This window comes from Diadema antillarum, unplaced genomic scaffold (genome assembly GCF_040938485.1).
Source record: "Diadema antillarum isolate AM-2024a unplaced genomic scaffold, OU_Dant_1.0 seq00000239_RagTag, whole genome shotgun sequence".
In the NCBI taxonomy this organism is placed as follows: domain Eukaryota; kingdom Metazoa; phylum Echinodermata; class Echinoidea; order Diadematoida; family Diadematidae; genus Diadema; species Diadema antillarum.
The window spans coordinates 1262390-1284537 of record NW_027271286.1 but is presented as its reverse complement, the minus strand read 5'-3'; the positions used below and the strand labels follow the sequence as shown (position 1 = coordinate 1284537).

At 39.9% G+C, this 22148-nt stretch overlaps 1 protein-coding gene across 1 annotated transcript in view; it reads right to left on the bottom strand.

The window, feature by feature from the left end:
* Positions 1–911: 911 nt before the first annotated feature.
* The window catches only part of LOC139729444 (RB1-inducible coiled-coil protein 1-like), a 41646-nt gene continuing 20409 nt past the window's right edge, over positions 912–22148 (bottom strand). The window contains exons 9-20 of the mRNA XM_071640369.1: positions 12651–12835; positions 11353–11539; positions 10789–10929; positions 9959–10059; positions 6934–9034; positions 6168–6357; positions 4840–5041; positions 3938–4031; positions 3526–3581; positions 2961–3110; positions 2323–2371; positions 912–1030 (exon numbers count right to left, since the gene is read on the bottom strand). Coding sequence (XP_071496470.1) covers positions 935–1030; positions 2323–2371; positions 2961–3110; positions 3526–3581; positions 3938–4031; positions 4840–5041; positions 6168–6357; positions 6934–9034; positions 9959–10059; positions 10789–10929; positions 11353–11539; positions 12651–12835 — 3552 coding nt within the window. The 3' untranslated portion in view covers positions 912–934. The remainder of the gene's footprint in view (positions 1031–2322; positions 2372–2960; positions 3111–3525; positions 3582–3937; positions 4032–4839; positions 5042–6167; positions 6358–6933; positions 9035–9958; positions 10060–10788; positions 10930–11352; positions 11540–12650; positions 12836–22148) is intronic.

The following is a 22148-nucleotide window of genomic DNA, read 5'->3' as shown; positions in this document are numbered from 1 at the left end:
TTTATAATAATAACCACAATTAATTTCCCTGATCATCATCGTTGCCTCTTATTCCTAATTCACCAGCGACCCGTTGCAATTCTGGTTTGTTAAAACTAAGTTTCAGCTGGGACCTAAAATCTATTCAGGGATCTTCCATTTACTGCTATAAGCATCATTACACTATTCTTTAATTATCACCAGTCTCACAACTATCATCATTTATAATTATCATTATTATCATTATCTTTATCGTTATTAAAATCCAATTTTGTCATCATTGTTTTCAATTATCATGATCTCATCATTAAAGGACAAGTTCACCTTCATAAACATAAGGATTGAGAGAATGTAGCAATATTAGTAGAACACATCAGTGAAAGTTTGAGGAAAATCAGACAATCCGTTCAAAAGTTATGAATTTTTGAAGTTTTTGTGCAGTAACCGCTGGATGAGAAGACTACTGCAGTGTATGAATAACTTAGATGTCACATGCGTACAACAATATAAGGAAAATATAAAGAGAATTTCACAAAATTCCATCTTTTGAAAAAAATACACATTCCCCTGACTCGTTACCGACAAATGTTATGGGTAATATTATTCCCCCTGCCTTTAGAAAGACGCAAGTCAAGAGCTCCTTTATTATGCGAGAAAAGTGAAAATATATTGAATTTTCTTTTACATTTTCTTTATACTGTTGTACGTATATGACTCACAAGCTGTAGTAGTCTCCTCATCCAGCGGTTCCCACACAAAAATTAAAAAAATTCATAACTTTTTCATCGATTGTCCAATTTTCGTCAAACTTTCACTGATGTGTTCTACTATTATTGTTGCATTCTCTCAATCCTTATGTTTATGAAGGTGAACTTGTCCTTTAAGTTAAAGGGTTTTAAAAAATTATTTTTATAATCATTACATTTTATCAGCCACCATCTTGATCTCCTCTTCATCATTTCCGTGGGACCTGCTCCAACTTTGGGTCGTAGCGCACGGCCTTCACTCGGTAGAACTTGGTTCCAACTGGGACTTTGAATCTATTCTGGGCCTTGGTGACACAAGATATGAGAACACATAGACATACTAGCAGTTGAGATTAAGAGTGTTATCACATATTTCAAATGAAAAATGCCATCATCGTCTGTATCAACAGAAAAGGTAAATGGAATTTCAATTTCCAAACTCTCTAGAATAGAAAGCATCTGATGCATCAAATTCCACATAGGGATCTTGGGTTTTAAGTTGTTAATTATTTTTCATTTTGTCACAGTTTTGCATGATATCTCCTCTTTGCTGCTACTTATTACATGTCAATCATTTGTTTATACCAATTTTGACATGTCATAACCTGGAGTGAAATGTGCAGGGGTAGGCAAACATAGCGCTAACTCAAACCCATTTAAAAATCATATTGAGATACTTAACCCTAAAAAGACTGGGCTATTTTGGTAGCTCGAAAGACTGGGGGGGCCTAAAGGGCCCCCCCTTAAGATCTCGGCCGTGGATCACGCGTTCGCCGCGGAAATTTGCACAATGGTAGTGTGCGATGTAATCTACAAGATCGTATATTTAAATTTTACAAAATAGTCTTCTTTTATTTTATTTTGATTAATTATGCTAATTTATGCGAGAAATCAGACTCTTTGATCTAAATCAGTAAATAAAGCTCCAAAAGTGCTCATTTTTGGTCTAATTATTCTTTGTGGCATTCTTAGCAAATGTACTTGAAAAAAATTTGGTATCAAAATTATTTCTTATTTATTTTATTGTTTTTTGAATTTCTTATGTATTTCCTTGTTTTTTTCGACCTTTTGTTTTTGTTATTTTTTTAACAAAATTTGTGGCAGACACTTTTTGAAGCATAATACTCCTAAAACAAATTAATTTTATCCGTTGAGAGTAAAAATAAGCATATTTATATGAACCATGTGAAAAAACTCAATTTGCATTGACTTTGTACACAAAATCACATTTTTGAGCCATTTTTGGCCTCACATGCATGTACAAAAAGTTATGTAACTTCAGAACCGTACCCCCGGGCGTCACAAATTTGGTGTCAAAATGTGCGGGAAACTCGAAAGAAAAAAGTCATAAAGCAGCGCGGCAAGAGCATAGCGCGTTGCAGAGTAATCGCGCGAAATGTCGAGGGGGGGGCCTTTTAGGCCCCCCCCCCCCCAGTCTTTTTAGGGTTAAACTCTGCTGTAATGTTCTTTTTTTATTCCTGCCACAAAATGATGAGACATAAAAAGAGTGGAAGAGATCAGTATTCATTCTTCATAATACGTTGATGTAGGGCAATTTGTCAATCAGTTGCAAGATCAGTATACCTCCACAACTCACCTTCTTAGCCTGACAATATTCCTTGTCGGTGATCCGTGCTATGGTCCAACTGTTCAGGGAAAGCGAAAGATTGAGATTTAGACATAAAAAGAGAGAAGGAGAGGTGAGGGGGTGGGGGTGAGAAGCAAGAGAGATGTCATTTTTTGACAGCCTCATGATAGCACAGAATTCTTTCAAGTCTCTTTTTCTACATCTATATCACAGGGGCCACTTCCTTGTTAATGTACAGGACTGTATACTACACTATCTTTTAAGTCTTGAGCAAAGACCTTTACAAGACAGAAAAATCAAAAACACACCAAAGTTTGTCGTATTAGAGAATATGATTTCTTCACAAACATTTGACTTCATTAGCGAAGGTTATTGCGCTGCAAGCAGAAACTATTTTGCTTCCAGTTTGAAAGCAAAATCAAGACTTGATTTTCTTTGTTTGTTTGTTTGCTTTCTGGAGGTGGGAGGGGAGGTTTCTGGAGGTTTCTGGAGGGAGAGGTGCTAAGCTTACGAGTCAATGACAGTTCTCAAAACTCTGTCTCGCAACGTCAACAGCACTCAGAAATGATAACTCTCAGACCATGCAGTATTCTTGGACAGGTGGTCGACAGAGCAGGTTTGACCTTTATCAATACAACTCTACTCACAATTTGCTGGGTTGCTGCAGCTTAGTCTTGAGTCCCAGACCCGCCAGTGACTCAGTATGCAGAAAGTAGAGGGTGGGTTCCAAGCTGTACACCATGTAGTTTTCTTGCCCCTCCTGGAAGAAGACAAAGATGAGGTCACCGATGCTGATGCTAAAGGTTAGAGAAATAGAAAGAGAATGGAACAAAATTAATAATTTTAGCCATTTTTGATGAGAATGGACAAGGTGACAACTACAGTAGTATCAACTAACCACTAGGGGTCGTTATCATTCGCCTGTTTTCTTGTGTGAGAAGGTAGGGGATCACTTCACCGGGTTGGCACCCTGTTCTTTGCAATAAATGAACGAAGAGGGATCTTTTACATGTGTGTGTCGTGGCTGACACCTAGGTAAGAGGAAATGCACCCCCAAGTTTCATAACCACATTTCAAACTCTTTTTAGTAGGTCAAGCTCGATCATCCAGTAAGCACTTACACGTGATCAATTATAATGGCACTTATGGTGGTACCATGGCTCTGGTGTTACATACTGGCTTCAAACTCTGTACTGATGGGAAGATACTTACTCTGATATTGACACCTTCTCCATCCTGCCTCCAAGAGAGGATGTCCTCATGTGCATCTATGCAAATTAGGTGATAAAAAGGAATGAATATTCTCAGCACACATTTATGATTCAGCAAACAGAATGTCAAACAAATCTGTAAGTACAAAATGTGACAGATAATAATCAAAAGGTTTTTTTCTCCCTTTTAGGTACGTATATGTAATTTCACAGCCCGCAATTTATCTTTGCCACAAAATCATCATAGTTATATTAACTTTCTATTCACAATTCAAATTTTAATTTCAACACTATTGCAAGTTAAAGTGCTTTTGAAATCAAAACTTCAGGAGCATTATTTTTTTTATATTCTACAATAGTCAATGACTGATGCTCTCCATGTTTCCATGGAAACCTGGTATCACTGTCCTCACCAGCTGTCTCTTGAGGGTGTGGCATTCTTGCTCCTTGGTGTGGAGGAGAGCTTTCAGTTGGTCCTGGGTCTCAGTGATCTCAGTCATCCCATCGCTATGGTTACCAAGAAAAACACAACAAAAATACCATAGGGGTTAAATGAGGAGGAACTAAATTCATGCAAGCTTGATGACTAGCATTCACTATCACTGCTGCAAAACAAATCCTGTATAAGCTGCTATTTTCGCGTACAGATATCTTAGCAAATGAGGTGGTCACAGACATTTTCGCGAGATGTTGTTTTTGCAATTTTGATACCAACGCCATCATAAGTGCATTAGTGCCTGTTACAACTAGATATTTTTGCGTGTTGGTAAATTCGCGGTCCAACAGAGATTCCCAAAATTTGTGAAAATTAAACCCTCACAAAAATAAGAGCTTTATACAGTAGAATTGTGAAGAGGTATAAGATGTGATATGTGTATGTTATATGAGCTCTTCCTGTGCAAACTCATGCCATGTTCTAAATCAATGTCAGCTTTTTGTAAGTTTTTTTGCAAGAGTTTTGTTAAGTTTTTGTTGTTGTTGTAGTTGTTGTTGGTTTTTTTTTTTGCTAAAAAGTAATAGGAATGCTACAGTATCCTTATGAGGTGACATACAAGTGTAGTCCCTGGTAGCTACACACAAATGTCAATCACTGCCTTATGATAAGCAACCATGAGTCCTATCCACCAAACTAGGAAAAAAGGATGAAATGCCTTGCCTACAGCATTACTGTCACTGCCAGAGAACTTGGGAAGCAGGTACTGTAAGTATGTAGATCATTAGGGGATATTGATCTCATCTGCTGAGTCATAATACATTGTAGCAACTGAAGAGGTCAAAGGTTATCCAACGATGCCGAAGCACCCTCACATCTCACCTCTGAGTGGAAACAACGAGTTCGGCGGGGCTCTCCCGGTCCTCGCGGTCGCTGCCCCCGTCTCCTCGTATCCGCCTCACCTCCTCCTCCAATAGCTTCTTGTCCTGCAGGGCTTGCCACTCACTCTCCTTGGCCCTCCTGAGGGCGCCCTGCAGCTCCGCGTCCAGGTCGCTCTTGTCCGTCAGCAGCTTCTCGATGGTGGCTGTGGGATGGGTGCACAAGCACGCGGGCGGAGAAAAGGATGAACGGTGAGCATTACTTTTCAGCAGCTATTACAATGTAAAGTGTTTGCACTTTGGCTCTTAAGTAATCTATGACCCTTGATAAGTATAAAAAGGTACAATGTGTACTTCAGGGATGCCAAGTTCAAAAAGATTTTATGAGTGAGATTTTCATGACTCGGCATCTTGGCATGCAAATATGCGCGCGAACGAAGGTGTGGGAGGGGTTCCCCCCCCCCCCCCCCCATGGCTCGAGTCCCACGGTAGGGAGCTCTTTCAATTTTTAGCTCTTAATGGTGCGATCAGGTGCATACTTAAGTAACTATCAGACAAAAGGGAAATATACCTTCATTTGCAACTATCACTTTAATCTTTTGAGCTATGCTTATTATTCGGCCCAAGTTGCAGACTTCGCCTGATGCGTGAGAAAAATGGGTGCCATGCATGAGATCGTAAGATGGCCCCTAAATGCTCGAGTCTCACGCAGAATGCGTGAGACTTGGTAGCTCTGGTACTTGCACATTGATATTGTACACTCAGAGATGCCAACCTCATAAAACAGCTTTGCAGTATTCTGAGGGCTGAATAGGCATATTTTTTTTAATGTAAAGGCTGAATTTTCTATGAAAGCTGCAGTATGTTTGTCAAAAAAAAAGGTATAAAATACTGCAAAAAAAGTATGGTAACAGTATTGTTTTCTACACATAAGCTCATCATCTAACCTCATTTGACTGTATCTTGTGTCACAATGAATATCTGAAATACACGTGTACATTGTATGGCATGCAAATGTGACACGCTGAGCTTTGATCTAGAGCATGACATTTGAAGCAGTAGCAAAAACTAAACACGTCATCTTTTCATGGTAACAAATATACGCACACTTGCATTTTTACTATCAAGACACTGAACACTGCTCTCCATTTAAAGCTGTTACAAGGTACGAGGCAAAGGTGGGTCGACAGAAGATCAGAGAAACTACGGTGTATGAATATTTTCCTGAGCTTTCCAATATGGCAAACACTACAAAAACAAATTAGAACAACACAAAGGCACACATTTCTCTTCAATGGCAAAGGCCACCAATGACATCCAACAGTCCCATACCTTTGATTTTGTGTTGCTCTTCGAGAAGTTGTCTCTCCCTCTCTTCCAGCTCGGAGATGCGTTTGTCCTTACTAGCGGCCACTTGGGCCACGGCCTTGTTGAAGGCCACCTGTTGCTGACCGGCGGTGGAGGAGCTGGACGCCACACTGGATGTTGCACTCTCTGTCATGGTGTCCTTTAACTTTGTTGCCTGACTCTGTAGAAGAGGTGTTATGTGTGAGTGTGTGTGTGTGTGCATATTTGTAAGTGTGTTAAGAGACAGAGAACAATCACAAGAAATACCCTTACACATTGGACCAAGAAATGCAATAGGAGTACTACACAAACAAAATTTGACATCACAATGGATAGGAAATGTAACATCATTTGTCTATAACCACCCACTTTGACCTGTATGATCTCAATAGCGTGTTGTTCTTAACTTACAGTAAGAAGTGGGTAATCAACCACCACTAATAACCACATCTCTCAGTCCCTTCCTGACCCCCATCCCCCGACCCCATCTGACCCCGCAAAGAGACTAAAATCAAAGCAGCAGAAAAAAACAAACTGTTGTCAATTTCAACAAAATTTGAACAGACATGGTAAAGGAAGATATGGTGAGACATAATTGCACTGTCTCCGAGGTCAGAGGTTATATGACAGGAAGCTGGAGCATTTGATAGGATTTGACAGGATTAAGACATTGTCTATGGGAACGAGATGCTCCATGTTTCAAAGTTGTGGAAAGGAACTTGATATCAGAGGCAACAAGTTAATAACAAACCTGCTCTGCTTCTTTCTCCTGCTGCTGCTCAAACTTGGCCATCTCCAGAGCGATGCGGATGCCTTCTTGCTTCTCCTCCTCCAGGCGCTGTTTCAGGCTCTTCATCCTCTTCTCCTCCTCCCTTCGCTCCTCCTCCACGGCGGCCAGGACCGCGCTGGTTGTCTCCGTGGCGATGGACTCGGACCACTTGGCGTTGAGGTCAGCCTCCTTCTGCTGCATCTCCCTGCGGAGTTCGTCGATGATGCCTTGCATCCGGCTCACCTCCTCCAGGTGGCCCGCTGCCAGAGACGACAAGATGTCTCGTCGGGCCTCCTCCGCCCTCGCCTCGCATTGCTCCTCCATCTCGCGTCTCAGCCTGTCCCTCTCTTCCTCCTCCTTCTTTCTTCTCTCCTCCAATTCCTCCTCGCGGTGCTTCCTCTCACCCTCTAATGTCCTCTCATGAGAAGCGTGCACCTCTGCCAATCGAGCCTCGTACTCCTTTTGCATTTCTGCTCTTAAACTCGTGGTATCATCCTCCACTTTGCGTTTTGCTTCCTCTACCCTGGCCCTCCCCTGCACCCTCTCTTCTTCCACTTTTTTCTCCCATGATGCCAGCATCTCTAACCTAACCTCCTGCAATTTTTCTTTGGCTCTTATATTCAACGACTCAATCTCTTTCACATGTCCTTCTTCTAATGTCCTCTTTTGATTGCCTAATGTATTTTCCATTTGTAACGCATGGGATTTTTTAAATTCTGCAAATTCCTCTAGATGGTTATTTTGTAGTGTTCTTTTTACTGCAGCTAGTTCATTTTTAAATTCCGTTTTAAGTTCCGTTCTTAATTGTGCCAGCTCCTTCACTTTGTCTTCATTTAGTTGTTTCTCCAGTTCTCCAAGTTTTTGCACATGTTTTTCTTTTAGCATCTCAATCTCCTTTTCCTTATCCTGTAGATTTGCCTCGAGGTCGGTAATTTCCATCTCAAATCCCATTTTCAGCGATGAAATCATCTGCTTCTCCTCCTCCTCTAGTTGATTCCTGATGACTTTCAAATCACTCTGGTGTTTGGACTTCAGCATCTCAGCACTGCTCTCCCTCGCACGCACTTCTCTCTGCAACCCTCTCAATCTTTGGTCCGCTGCTGCAAGTTTTGCCCCTTGCTCAATGAGATTGGCTGTCAGTTCCGCTTTCTCCCTGTCAAATTCTGTTTGCAGTCGATCGGTGGCCTGCTTGACTGCCAAGAGTCTCGCTGCCTGAAACTCATTTGCCACCAAGAGGGACTGCTCCGACACCTTTTGTCTGAAGTCGTCCACTTCCTTCTGCATCTGCGTCCAGGTGTCGCTGACTGACTTCCTGATGCAGTCGCACTTAGTCCTCAACTCCCTGACGTGGGTCTGGACGACGTCCTGTAGGCACTCCACCATGTTCTGCGATTCCTCCAGGCGCTGTGAGTTGCAGGAGATGCTCTCCTGGAGGTTGCCGATCTTGCACTCGGAGTCGCTCAGCTTCAGCTCCAGGGCTGCCTTCTTCTGCTCCAGTTCCTCCAGGACACGCTCTTGGTCCCGAAGCTGCTCCCGCAGGGTCTGGTTCTCCTCCATGGGGGCCAGCGCCGCTGGGAGGATCTGGTCCATCTTGGCCCGGCTGCGCGCCAGGCTCTCCTCGTCCATGGGGCTGCCGATGGCCGAGTGGAACTCGCTGTCCACCCCGTCCGGGAGGAGGGAGGCGAACGGCGCGTCACGGTAGAAGGACTCGCACTTGGGAGAACTGAAGTCCCACTGTTCGCCCAGCGGAGACATGAGGGCCCCCTGCTCCAGGGAGAGCATCTTTGGTTGACTGAGACGTCTCTCTCTGGGAGGGTCCTCCGGCAGAGCAGCGGCACTTATCCCAACAGGCTCCTCAGTGACAGTGTTGCTGCTGGTGGACTGGCTGTCCGTGGATGGCGTACCGGTGGCTTTGGCGGGACCCTGCGCTGGAATGTCCTCGAGCGACGTCAGTTCCTGGTGCGATTCGGGCTCGAGGGATGCGAGGTCTGTCTGTGTCTCGATCTCGAAACAGATGGGCCTGGGTGGCAGCTGCTGGGTGCTTACTGAGGTATCCAAGGAGAAGTGGCGATCTGATGGAAGCCTACATGCAAAAAGACATTATTATGTCTTCATTACCTCTGCCGGGAAGGTAACGTCTTTTTTGTCTGCATTCGTTTGTTTGTTTGTCTGTGTGCAAAATAACTCAAAAAGTTGTTCACAAATTTGGATGAAACTCAGAGGAAAAGTTGAAAATGACATCTGGAACAGATGATTAAGTTTATGTAGAAATCTGGGAGTTTTTAATGAATTTTTGAAGGATTTTTATCTTTTGGTCAATAGGGTCAATGAAATTGGGAGTTCAAGCTGGCACATTTGAGGTTTGCATATGTGCACTAAAGTGCTTGCTCTGCTCGAGGCGCCACGCTACATGAACATGCAGGAAGCTGATGAGGTACTAGATAAACACAAGACTTCATAAGTGGAATTCCCACCATAAAAACTCAGAATAAGGATGGCGATCATTATCACGATATTTTGTATGTATATGTGAATGCGGCTATAGGGAAATTGGGCAATTTTTCAGCATGTGTGTATGGGTGGAAATGAGCTGCTTGGCAGAGGTCTGCACTCTCATGAGTGCTTTTTTAGTTCATTATGTATCAACAGTCTGGCAAATATTGCTCTATGAATGCATATTGGTGACCTGATAGAAAACTGCACTGGGCCAACTATATTTAATATAAACATGAATTCACTTTCATTTTTCTTTTTTTCATTTGATTTTAAAGTTTTATTCAAGTAAAATGTCATCATGGTTAAGAACCAAATGGGCAATTTTTTTATCTCCATGGTGTAAAACGATGTCTATGGATAGCAGCGTTATATCAAATCAAACAAAATGCTTAAGAAAATAATTGATGAACACACTTCAGGACAGACTGAATGAAAGAGACATCCTGTGACTGTCAAATGGATTAAGAACACTGGCTGTCAACATCACCGACTATTCCTTTCTACAACTTACTCCAGAATGTCTGCTAGTTCAGGCACCTTATCCCTGAGTAGTATGATGTCTTGCTCGACAATTTTGGGTAGGGAGTCGTCATAGTTACCAGGGGGAGTGGTCTGGTGAGGAAACAAAGAGAGACACTCAAATGTTGAAATCACTCAGTACAAGCCCCAAAAGGGACACAGTTAGCCTTGAATAGTGAGATTCTGGAGAGAACCAAAGATAGAATTATTTTCATGTTCCAATTTCTGATTCATCTAAAGTTATATTTGTTTTATCGAGCGCTTCATGATTACATCATTTGTGTGGTAAGTAGATACAAGTGTCTCAACAATGTAAAAAAAAAACAACAAAAAACTACAAACTGTCCATATCCAGTCAGAGGGAAATTGTTAAAAGACTACAAGTAACCACTATTCTATCAAAAGGTTTAGTGCCACATAATTGTTCACATGAGTTTTGCTTTTTAAATTTGGGAACGTAATGTCATTACATCTTTTAGTAAAAGCTCTATAACATTTAATGGAAAGTGTCTTTCTGCAAAACATATTAAATGAATAAAAAGACCAAGTATGGTTATGAAAAGTAAGTCCCTGATTAACATGTATGCATGGATATCTTTTTGCCTTGAGAACATGTATTTTTTGGCCAAAAGAAAAAGAAAAAAAAAGTTTCAAATCTAAGTTTAAACAAGAGGCTGAGTTATATTCCAGTGATGTACCAGCACAATTTCACTACCATCTCTCAAGCCCGTATGTTGTCAACAGTTTGATAGCAGTTCAGTGACCTCCGACCTTTGACCTCAAGGTGTAATAACATACTGGTTGATGCAAACTGAAACTTACTGCAAAGGTAGGGGGCATCTCGTAGAATCCCGGAAAGAGAGCATTGAGGAAGTGGTTCTGCATGAGGGCGGCAAAGTTTTTCCTGCGTCGTATCTCGGAGTCGTGTTCTCCGTGTGAAGTCTGGCTCACTCGGCCGGCCCACTGGTAAAGAACAGGCATTGTTTATTAATGCAAAAGATGTATCTAGTTAGAAATATTGCACTATACTTGTGAAACTTTCTAAAATTTACTTCTAAGAGATGATGATGTCTGTAGTGAAAGAGCTAAATACTAGTATTTGCAACATTCACAGTAATTTACATACTCAAAAATCTTAATCACTCAAAACTATGAGTAGTCTTCTAGACCTCTAGTTTTCGCTGATCCTTCAAAGGTTGAGTCAGTGATATGTAAACCAATGTCCTTGATTTAGTTTCAATTCCAAAGCAAATCATTCCAGGGAGAACAATTCTCTGTTGCTGTCTTGTATGTGTGTCATAATATACCCGTAATTGGCATCATTTTTACATGAATATGAAAGTGACGTAACGATAATGATCAAAGTCACACACACAGCCATCTCACCTGATGATACTGGGCGTCATAGCAACGCCGGCGGCACACCTCCACTACGGCTTTGGCATACAGACTCGGCGTCTGGCAGACCTGGCGGATGATTTCCAGCCGCTTGCGTAGTCGCTTCAGGTTCTCGTGGTACACCACCATCTTGCTGTGGGAACTGCTAATTTGCTGCTCCACATACATGACCCATCTGCAGATGAGCAGTGGGATGAAGTGTATAGAAAGCAGCAAAATAATGATCATCTCCATCGTCGTGATCCCTCCATCATGATCACTGTCATCATCATCATCATCATCATCATCATCATCATCATCATCATCACTCAAATCATCTAAGACTTTTGACACCATTGTCATATTCCCGATCAAAATCACATCATCATAGCTGAGAGCATCAAATCATACTGAACATTCCCAATCAAAATCACATCATCGTCACTGGCATCATCAAGTATTAATCTTCTACAGAAAAGGGAAGGATTTTTCCACCCTAGCATTTCAAAAATCAATGTGTCATCAACAGTAACGAGGAACTATTCAATGTCAATGACCTCTGCCTTTCCATCATTTTACAAAGTTCTATTTTTGGTGATTATCTATAGGCATGTGGCCCCAAAAATGCAAGCATCTGTTTTCTCGGCCCTCAGTAATGAAGAAATTGGGTTCGATGTTTGAGGGTATTCTCCTCACCCTACTGTGCCAGGAGAGGGAACCTTCATTTCATCATAGGGCAGCAGTCAAGTGTCATTGTCACACAAAAGCTCACCCCCAAGAGCTTACCCCGAATACTTATTATCATTACAAGCAGCAATAACGACATCATCATAATCATTACTACAACCTGCACCATCATTGACATCTTCATCATCATCATTATCATCATCACAATAATCACCACCACCACCATCATCATCATTGACATTTTCTTATCATTATCATCATAATTATCATCATTATCACCACCACCATCATCATCATCATAATTATCATTACCGCCATCATCATCATCATCATCATCACAATTATCATTATCATCATCACCACGACCACCACCATCATCATCATCATCACATCATCATCATTATCATCATCATTATCATCAAATCACCACCATCATCACCATCATCACCATCATCACCATCATCATCATCATCATCACCATCATCATTATCATCAAATCACCACCACCATATTCATCACAATCACAATATGCATGATTTTCATCATCACTGTTGACACAATGATCAGAAGAACCCTGAGAGCCACCGACCTAAAGATGGAGGAAAGATTGAGGATGATACCTGAGCCGGACATGCAGATTCTGACACAGCTCTTCCTTAGCAACCTCGCATCGTCGGCTCATCTCGGCCAGCTGGAGGTGCTTCTTGTACATGACGGTCAGCTGCTGCTGGTGGCTCAGGCAGAGGTCTGGCAGCACTGAGGGGTCCTTGACGTTACTAGCCCTGGTTTGGTTTTGGACCAAGCCCTAGGTATAGGTGAATTATGGGAAGGGTGTCAAATTTATCTTGTGACAAATCTCTTAAAGAACTTGTAATCTTCTTTTATTCTTTTGTCCTTGTCTTGTTGCTATTGGCCAGGTGTTCCACCATCAAAACAGAACACAATAGAAATAACAAGAATTCATTTGACACGTCCTTAGAGATTAGGGTTCCATTTCAAAAAAAGGTTGCTCTATGAGAGGAACTCTTGCTGGACTGGCAACCGTCATGGTAACAGCAAAAATCCAGCTTCCTGATTGGCTGGTGCTACAGGAGGTTGGTAATCTAACACGGCTTGCTTCCTAAAAACTGTAAGGAAATGGGACCCAGTACTGCTTTCAGCACTGAATGAGATGATCAACAAACAGTTGTACAACTTTTGTATTTCTATGGTATGACGAAATTCAAAATCACAAAACTGACTACTGCGCTTTGGCATACATATGTACAATTGTACCATGCTGCCATGAACTCAGTTTCATTTCACAGCAGCTGTTAACATGCTCGGAATATGTCTCACAGATTTATTGTCCACCTCAAAATCACACTTCATAATGATGAAAATAAGTCTCATCTACAAAGGAATTACTTCAGAGATAGAAGATACACGGTAAATAGATAATTCTCCCTGTTTCAACAGAGATACATTTTACGTTGGAGATTGGAGTTGACCTCAAAATTTGATTAATACAATTTAAGATATAAATGCTGCTTACGAAATGACAAGAAATTCTCTGCAAACAGTGCAACTTCAACTTCTCATCATATCCCTTTTTATGGACAATCTAGTATTTGACAATGCTTGTTCCAGGAGGGGAGGGTACCCTTACCCACTGTAACTAATATAAAGTCCATATTATGCTTCTTACACCTCACAAAGATAAGTACCAGGCACACACACTCATAAAACATGGAAGGACCACCCTCATTCAAGTATTAAATAACTTTCAACTTCACTGCAAGTTACATGCCACCAGATTTTTTTTTTTTTTTTTTTTTTTTTTTGGGGGGGGGGGTTAAAAGGTTGAAATAGGGGAGGAAAAGGGCTGCAGAGTGGATTGACATTAACTGACCACTAGTGGACAGCTGATGGGAGGGGTCAAGGTGAGTGACTCATGGCTACTGAAAGTGATCTCCCCAGTCGGTCATCAGCGGACAATGGCTTTTCACTACAAGCTTGGACAAAGACTGAGGGAAATTAGCTTTTATTGATGCACTTGTGCAACTGCCGCCGCCCGGAGTAATTACAAATATCCAGGCCAGTCGTCTTTCTGTTTTTCCTTGACCAGGTAATAAATTGCAGATCCGACAGTGGCCAGGAGGTTCTTGATGTAACATATATTACCTTGACCAGAGTATCTGCTGTACATGTACAAGCTATCAAATAAATACTAAAATGATAAAACTGCTTGGCTTGGAAATCCTCACAATTAACCCGTCACACTGACCTTTACTTAATCTTCACTGAAAAGTTTGATGCTGTCATCAAAATTTTGGCCATGCTTTAAATTTCAGAATCTAAAAAAAAAAGTGACAGTTTATGGACAAGAATTGTGATACTGAGACATGCGGGTCTTTGCAAAAGTAGTAAAAGTTTATAGGTTGATACACATTGCATAACTTAGAATGATGAAAGAAGCTAGAACACATATACAGCCAGTAACAGTAATGTCTTTTCGTAACAGATGATACAAATTATGGACATAACTTTTGGATGACAAATACATGGTTGCTTTACATGAATTTGTTAGAGTTCTGTGCAACGTTGTAAAGCACAGCACAATGTATGTTTCAATTGTTTTTGTTTTGTTTCATTTATTCAACACTTTCAGAAAAATATAAACACATAATCAACTAGAGTTCTAGCACTCTGAGAGCGCAGACCTCTGCCAAGCAGCTCATTTCCACCACTGATCTTGTTCTTCATAAAATTCATAAAAATTCCCAGATCACTCCCCAAAATTCAATCATCTGTTCCTTGTATTATTCTTAGCCTTTCTCGTCAGTTTCACCCAAATCCGTTGACAATTTTTTGAGTTATTTTGCTCACGGGTTAAAAAAAACAAAACCAACAACAAACAAACAAACAAACAAACAGTAATGAAAACATAACCTCCTCCCTTGGCGGAGGTATTGGAAAGATAACCTTTGAATATACTTACCACCATGATATGATTGTACGCATACATGTACAACAGTGACATAGTGTACAACACACATATAATACATGAAAGTGTTGGGCCCTGATAGAAAGGTAGCACTTTAAAATAAAGCTACTCAGACGGAATAAAACATGTTATACATTAAAAAAAAGGCAGCAACATTTACACATGCAAATACATAGTACTCTCTCCACACACAAAGTATGTGCAGAAATGCACAAAAACATATTTGACAGGACACATACACATCCATGGAAAGAATTAAAGCGATTATCGCAGGATTTGACCATGTAGAAGAGGAATGTTGAAACTCCATGATGATGGTCAATTCTACCAACAAATTGACCCATAGTGGACACTCTCTTTCTGAGCCATGGCCACTTTCAGTGAGCTTAATGCATGGCAGCTGCCCCGTGTGACTTAAAACCTCACAGCTACCGATCTAAGCTTCTCCACAGCTCCGCCCCTCTAGAAACCTTGGACATGATTACCACTGTCACAGACATTAACACACTGTTCAGAATAAACATCGTGTTTGAATCCATAAGCTGCAGGAAACATAAGCCAAGTTTATATTTGGAAGAAAATATGGACCTAACAAACTCATTACCATCAAATAGGCTTTAACAGGAGGTTGCTGACACTGTCAATTCCCAGGCAACGACACACACAGTTTCACATGCCACACACAACCATCTTAGACACACAAACACCCCACCCCCCCCCCCCCCTCACACACACACATACACACAAACACACACACCTTTAAGGGTAGGCATGGGTGGTACTGTGATTTTAAACACGGCCACCTGCTGGCATTTGAGGGGCTAAAGGGCTACATACTTTAAATCTACATGTACAAATATTGTAGAACTACACATGCTCCACTTCTCCATCATTACTACAGATTTCTGGGTTTTTTTCTTCTCTTTCTCCTTTTCTGAATTGCAAAGTTCTCCAAAAGCTTCATTCTTGTTTACTTTTTGTTTGTATCAACATTGTCTTAATAATTTAGTTATAAGTCACAGCTTTGTCTGTACAAAAGATGAATGGTGCTAATAATACAAACTTCCGACCATATTAGATTGCATTTTCTAGTGATAAACAGAAAAGAGCATGCTCAAGTTAAGGTATTCAGCATAACCAATATCAATAATATGCTGATTATTCATGTTTGTGTTCAGAAAACTTCAGTGAAGGTAGACATGATGACTGACGTATCTTCACAGTTTGCTTTTATTGCCAAATGCACAGCATATACGTAGATCTACTTCTTGCTACATAGAGAATATGTGAAGAATTTAAGCAAAAACCGATATACAATTGTATTCAATTTCATCAACTTACGATATTTGAGGTTGAGGCTGCTGTAAAAACAAGGAACAAAATTTACTCAAAGTATATTATGTGATAATTTTGATATTTTCAAAAATGTCTTCCTGTTGAATAATAAGTGCAGTTTCATTGAAAAGATGTAATTTTTCTCTTTTCGATGATGACCTCACTTAAAAATCTTTGAAATGGCACTATTGACTTAACCCTAAAAAGACTGGGCTATTTTGGTAGCTCGAAAGACTGGGGGGGGGCCTAAAGGGCCCCCCCTTAAGATCTCGGCCGTGGATCGCGCGATCGCCGCGGAAATTTGCACAATGATAGTGTGCGATGTAATCTACAAGATCGTATATTTAAATTTTCCAAAATAGTCTTCTTTTATTTTATTTTGATTAATTATACTAATTTATGCGAGAAATCAGACTTTTTTATCTAAATCAGTAAATAAAGCTCCAAAAGTGCTCATTTTTGGTCTAGATATTCTTTGTAGCATTCTTAGCAAATGTACTTGAAAAAAAATTCGGTATCAAAATTGATTTCTTATTTATTTTATTGTTTTATGAATTTCTTATGTATTTCCTTGTTTTTTCGACCTTTTGTTTTTGTTGTTTTTTTCAGCAAAATTTGTGGCAGACCCTTTTTGAAGCATAATACTACTAAAACAAATTGATTTTAGCCATTGAGAGTAAAAATAAGCATATTTATATGAACCATGTGATAAAACTCAATTTGTATTGACTTTGTACACAAAATCACATTTTTGAGCCATTTTCGGTCTCGCATGCATGTACAAAAAGTTATGTAACTTCAGAACCGTACCCCCGGGCGTCACAAATTTGGTGTCAAAATGTGCGGGAAACTCGAAAGAAAAAAGTCATAGAGCATCGCGGCGAGAGCATTGCGTGTTGCAGAGTAATCGCGCGAAATGTCGAGGGGGGGCCTTTTAGGCCCCCCCCCCAGTCTTTTTTAGGGTTAACATGGCGGCGTGGCGTCTGCGCCACGCTCCTGACCCTCGCGTTTCTTTTTCATCAATAGGGTCTTTGTAGCCCTCGTTGAGTTCGAAATGAACATGTAGAATTTATCTCTTTCTCGTGTCACCACTCTGGACTGGAATCTTTGCTGTTTGACTGTCTGAATTTTAAACTTTGGACTACTTCAAGATCTACTTTGGATACCCCAACCCTCTAATGGACAACTTCGGTGTGCTTCGCGTGGCGGTCCTCTGTAAATGCGCGTTGCAACGCGGCTCGCGCTTCATCGTGCCCATACACGTTTTTCCTCGTTTACTTGTGTGGGGTGAGTAACAATGCCAATGGATTGCTACAGTTCACAGCACCGTTACAAGCCTACAATATCAACTTCATGGACTGACTGGAATATATCTGAAATAGCAGACTTCTCCCATGGCATTAGGATGCAGTAAGAGTGAGTTTCTTTGACTTTGACTTTCAAGTTTCAATCTTTTTTGCCCTGAACTTGAACTTTGAAGCGTCAGTATGCCTAACAATCGATCAAATTCAAGCAAGCCTGGCCCCGGGTCCGGCAGGCTCAGGCAGTCAGTGGATAGTGCCGATGCTGAGCATGATTCTGTTCCCCCCGAATTCACCCTGTTAGATCTACACAATAACATTTCTAATTTGTCAGACAGAATTTGTGGCAAACTTGACAAACTATCTGACGAAGTTCGCTCCATGGGGAAAAAAATTGAGGATTTGGAGATCACTGTTGAATTCAATTCCCAGAAAATCGGCAAAATTGAAACGGAAGATCTACCCAGAGTGGAGAAGCGCACTAAAGACCTGGTATCAGAGCTGGAGAAAAAGATTACCCTCATGGAAATCTACAATCGTAAAAACAACCTCTTGTTTTATGGCGTCAAGGAGAGCCAGAATGAGGAAATCTACGATGTCCTGCGTCAAACCTTCATCACACTCGGTCTTGATGAAAGACGAGCAGCGGAAATTTCCATAGTAAATGCCCACAGATTACCACGTCGCAACAGATCAAATGATGCATCCCGAGGGTCATCTCAGCCCACGGGGTCCCAATCAGCTCCCAGCCCCATCATTGCCAAATTTCTCACCATTCCTGACCGAGATGCAGTGCTTAATGCTTTCGAGCAGTTACAGCGACAGCGTGGAAGAGCCTCGACCACTCAATCTGGGCCACCTCAGTACCCCAGGATCTCGGTGAGGACAGATCTACCTCCTGCCCTTAAAATGCGTCGCAGTATTCTAGCAACAGAAGCCTACAAGCTTCGCAGGGATAGAGGTGTCTCCACCAAGATTGTCCTTCAGGAGGATAAAGTTATTCTTAAATGGAAAGAGAAAGGCTCTACTAGATGGAATACCCATGAGGATTAAACTGCCTCTAAAGACGTAACCCTGCTGAACCTGAAAAAAAAAAATGCATTTTCTCATGGTGTATCATTTGGTGCCAAGTTTGTTTGTTTTTTAAATTAGTCCTTCACTATTTCAGGTAAGGTTCTACACCTGACACATTTGAATATTCTTTAAGATTTCTCTACCTTGTCAAAAAATAAACAATAATGTGTTTAGTGTCAAGTTTTCAATGACATGTTCTTTCTTTGTTATCCTGACACTAAATAACAACACTGTGTATCCTGGGTGTTTATAGCCAGCCCAGGCCAAGTGGTGGCTGGAGATATTTTTTACATTTAACCTTGAATGCTTGTGTCAGATTTTGACATGTTTGCTAGTTTTTTTACTACCACACTGCTGTGTGACTTTTTGTACATGTGCATATGTGTCCTTCCGGTTTTAGTGTTTTGTGTGTATAGTTCCCATGGCAACACCCACTATAATCTCCATTCAAATACAAGTGTATCTGGTATTTCATCAAATGACTTACTGTTATTGAACACTGTAGTTATTACCAATGTCTATGGATAAATTGAATGCAATCCCTTATTGCAATCTATGCAATTGTTATGTTGATCCGCTGGTATGGAATGAATCTTACTCCTCTTGTATCTTATGTTCTGCGAATATATTTCCTTTCAATCATCTTGATGAATTAAATTTTCAATCTGTGTTAAATGATATGCATGGAAATAGTGCCAGCCAGAATAGATTGGACGGCCTACAATTTGACGTACTCTCAGCTGGTGATGCCCTACTACAAAATCAGGGTCTTGATCCCGATGCAAATTTTTTTCAAAATTGCTATGATTTACAATCCAAGTATTATGATATTGATGATTTTGTTAGTCATTTTAAGGATGCTAATGCTAGTCAAGCTTTTTTCTCTTCAATACATTTCAATTCTAGAAGTGTTCAGAAGAATTTTGATCAAATTTTAAACTTCATAAACTTGCTTAAACTTGACTTTGATGTTATTGGTTTATCTGAAACCTGGCTCAAAGATGCCGACAAACTGCCTAATATACCAGGTTACAACTCTGTGTGTTATAATAGACGTGGGAAATTAGGTGGCGGAGTTGGTTTGTACATAAAGGACTCTTACTCCTATTTTGAGAGACCTGATCTGGTTAGTGATGATGGTATGTGTGAATCTATTTTTATTGAGATTTGTCAATCAGTAGGAAAAAATATTGTGATAGGCACTATGTATAAGCCCCCAGGTATAAATACGCATAACTTTAATGTTACTTTTGATTCAAAGATCTCACCGCTACTGAAAGAAAACAAATTAGTTTATATTATGGGTGATTTTAATATTGATTTATTAAAATATAGCACGGATAATGATGTAACTGATTTTGTTAACACACTTTTTAGTAACTATTGTCTCCCTCTTATAACGAGGCCTACACGCATTACCAATGCCACTACTACTCTGTTGGACAATATTATTACCAACCAGTTCAATAAGCCTATTCAAAGTGGACTGTTGTATTGTGATATTACTGATCATTTACCTGTCTTCCAGCTAACTGATCTAAATCAAATAAAAAGTGACAGACCAAGAAGTGATATTTATGTGAGAACTGTAAACAAAGACAGTATTGACGCTTTCAGGACTGAACTTGGTTCACACTGTTGGGATAATTTGTATACTATGGAAAATGTTAACGAAGCTTATGATTATTTTGAGTCTGTTCTGTCAGGGTTATATAATAAACACTTTCCCCTAAAGAAAAAAAGTCGGTGTGCAAGAAAGCTTAATCCCTGGATGACTGACAGTATTTTACGTTCTATCAAATATAAAAATTTGTTATATAAGAAATATATGCGTAAACCAAGCAATTTCAATGAGTTAAAATATAAACGCTTTAGGAATACTCTGAATGCTACAATAAGAAATGTGAAGAAACAATATTTTGAAAGGAAATTTGTTGCATATAGAAGTAATATTAAAGCAACTTGGAATCTTATAAATACACTTTTGAATAGAGGTGGTAAATGTGTTACTGATATGCAAATGAAATGTAATGGTGAATTAACTACTGACTCTCACAAAATTGCAAATGCTTTTAATTCATATTTTACTCAGGTTGGTCCAAATCTTGATAAGTTGATACCACAAAATAATTCTAACTTTATGAGTTATCTGGTGAACCCTTGTTTGAATACCATTTATTTTCATGCAACATTTGAAGCAGAAATATGTAGCATTGTCAACTCTTTTCGGAATAATACTGCCTCTGGAATTGATGATTTCAGTCCTCGTATAATCAAACATACAATAAAAGAAATCAGCAAACCGTTATGTCATATATTCAATTTATCTTTATCATCAGGAGTCTTTCCAGATAAATTGAAAATTGCTCGTGTAACCCCTGTGTTTAAAAATGGTGACAAATGTGAATTGTCAAATTACAGACCAATTTCAGTGCTTCCTTGTTTTTCGAAAATTTTGGAAAGGATTGTCTACAACCGTGCTGTTAAGTTTCTTGATCAAAATAATATTGTGGGTAGTTATCAGTACGGCTTTCGCAGCAACTATTCAACTTCCATGGCCCTAACTGACATTGTGAATAAGATTGTTGATACGTTTGAGGAAAATTCCTTTCTTATTGGTGTTTTTGTTGACTTGTCAAAGGCCTTTGACACAATTAATCATAATATTATGTTAGCTAAATTTAAGCACTATGGTTTTAGAGGTGTAGCATACAATTGGTTTAAAAGCTACCTCTCCAATCGATACCAATGTACAAAATATAACAGTTGTATATCAGACTTAAAGAAAATATTATGTGGAGTTCCACAAGGGTCTTTATTAGGACCACTGTTGTTTATATTATACATAAATGACATTGGAAATGTTTCTAATTCCGATACCTCATCGTACATATTATATGCTGATGACACTAATATATTGTTCAGTGGTAAGGATCTTCCTTCTTTGCAAGATCAAGTAAATAGTAGCCTTTCAAAATTGTGTACATGGTTTCAGGCAAATCGATTATCTGTTAACCCCCGCAAATGTAACTTTATTGTTTTTAGTAATCGTAACAAATCATACGACACTGATTTTGTTAAAGTGGAATTGAATGATGTTCAAATTCCCAGGGTAGAGAAAACTAAATTTCTTGGTGTTATTTTAGATTCCAAATTAACATGGAAGCCTCATATACAAGAGACAGAGAAAAAAATATCAAAGAGCATTGGTATTATATCCAGACTAAGCTACATGTTACCTACTGATGTATTACGGATGTTATACTCCACTCTTGTTCTGCCCTATTTGTCTTATTGCAACATGGTGTGGGGAAGTACTTTTCAGTCCAGTCTAAAGAAATTGACTTCAAAGCAAAATAAAATAGTAAGAGTTATACATGGAGCGAACCCGAAATCTAAAGCAGGCCCGTTATACTCAAAAC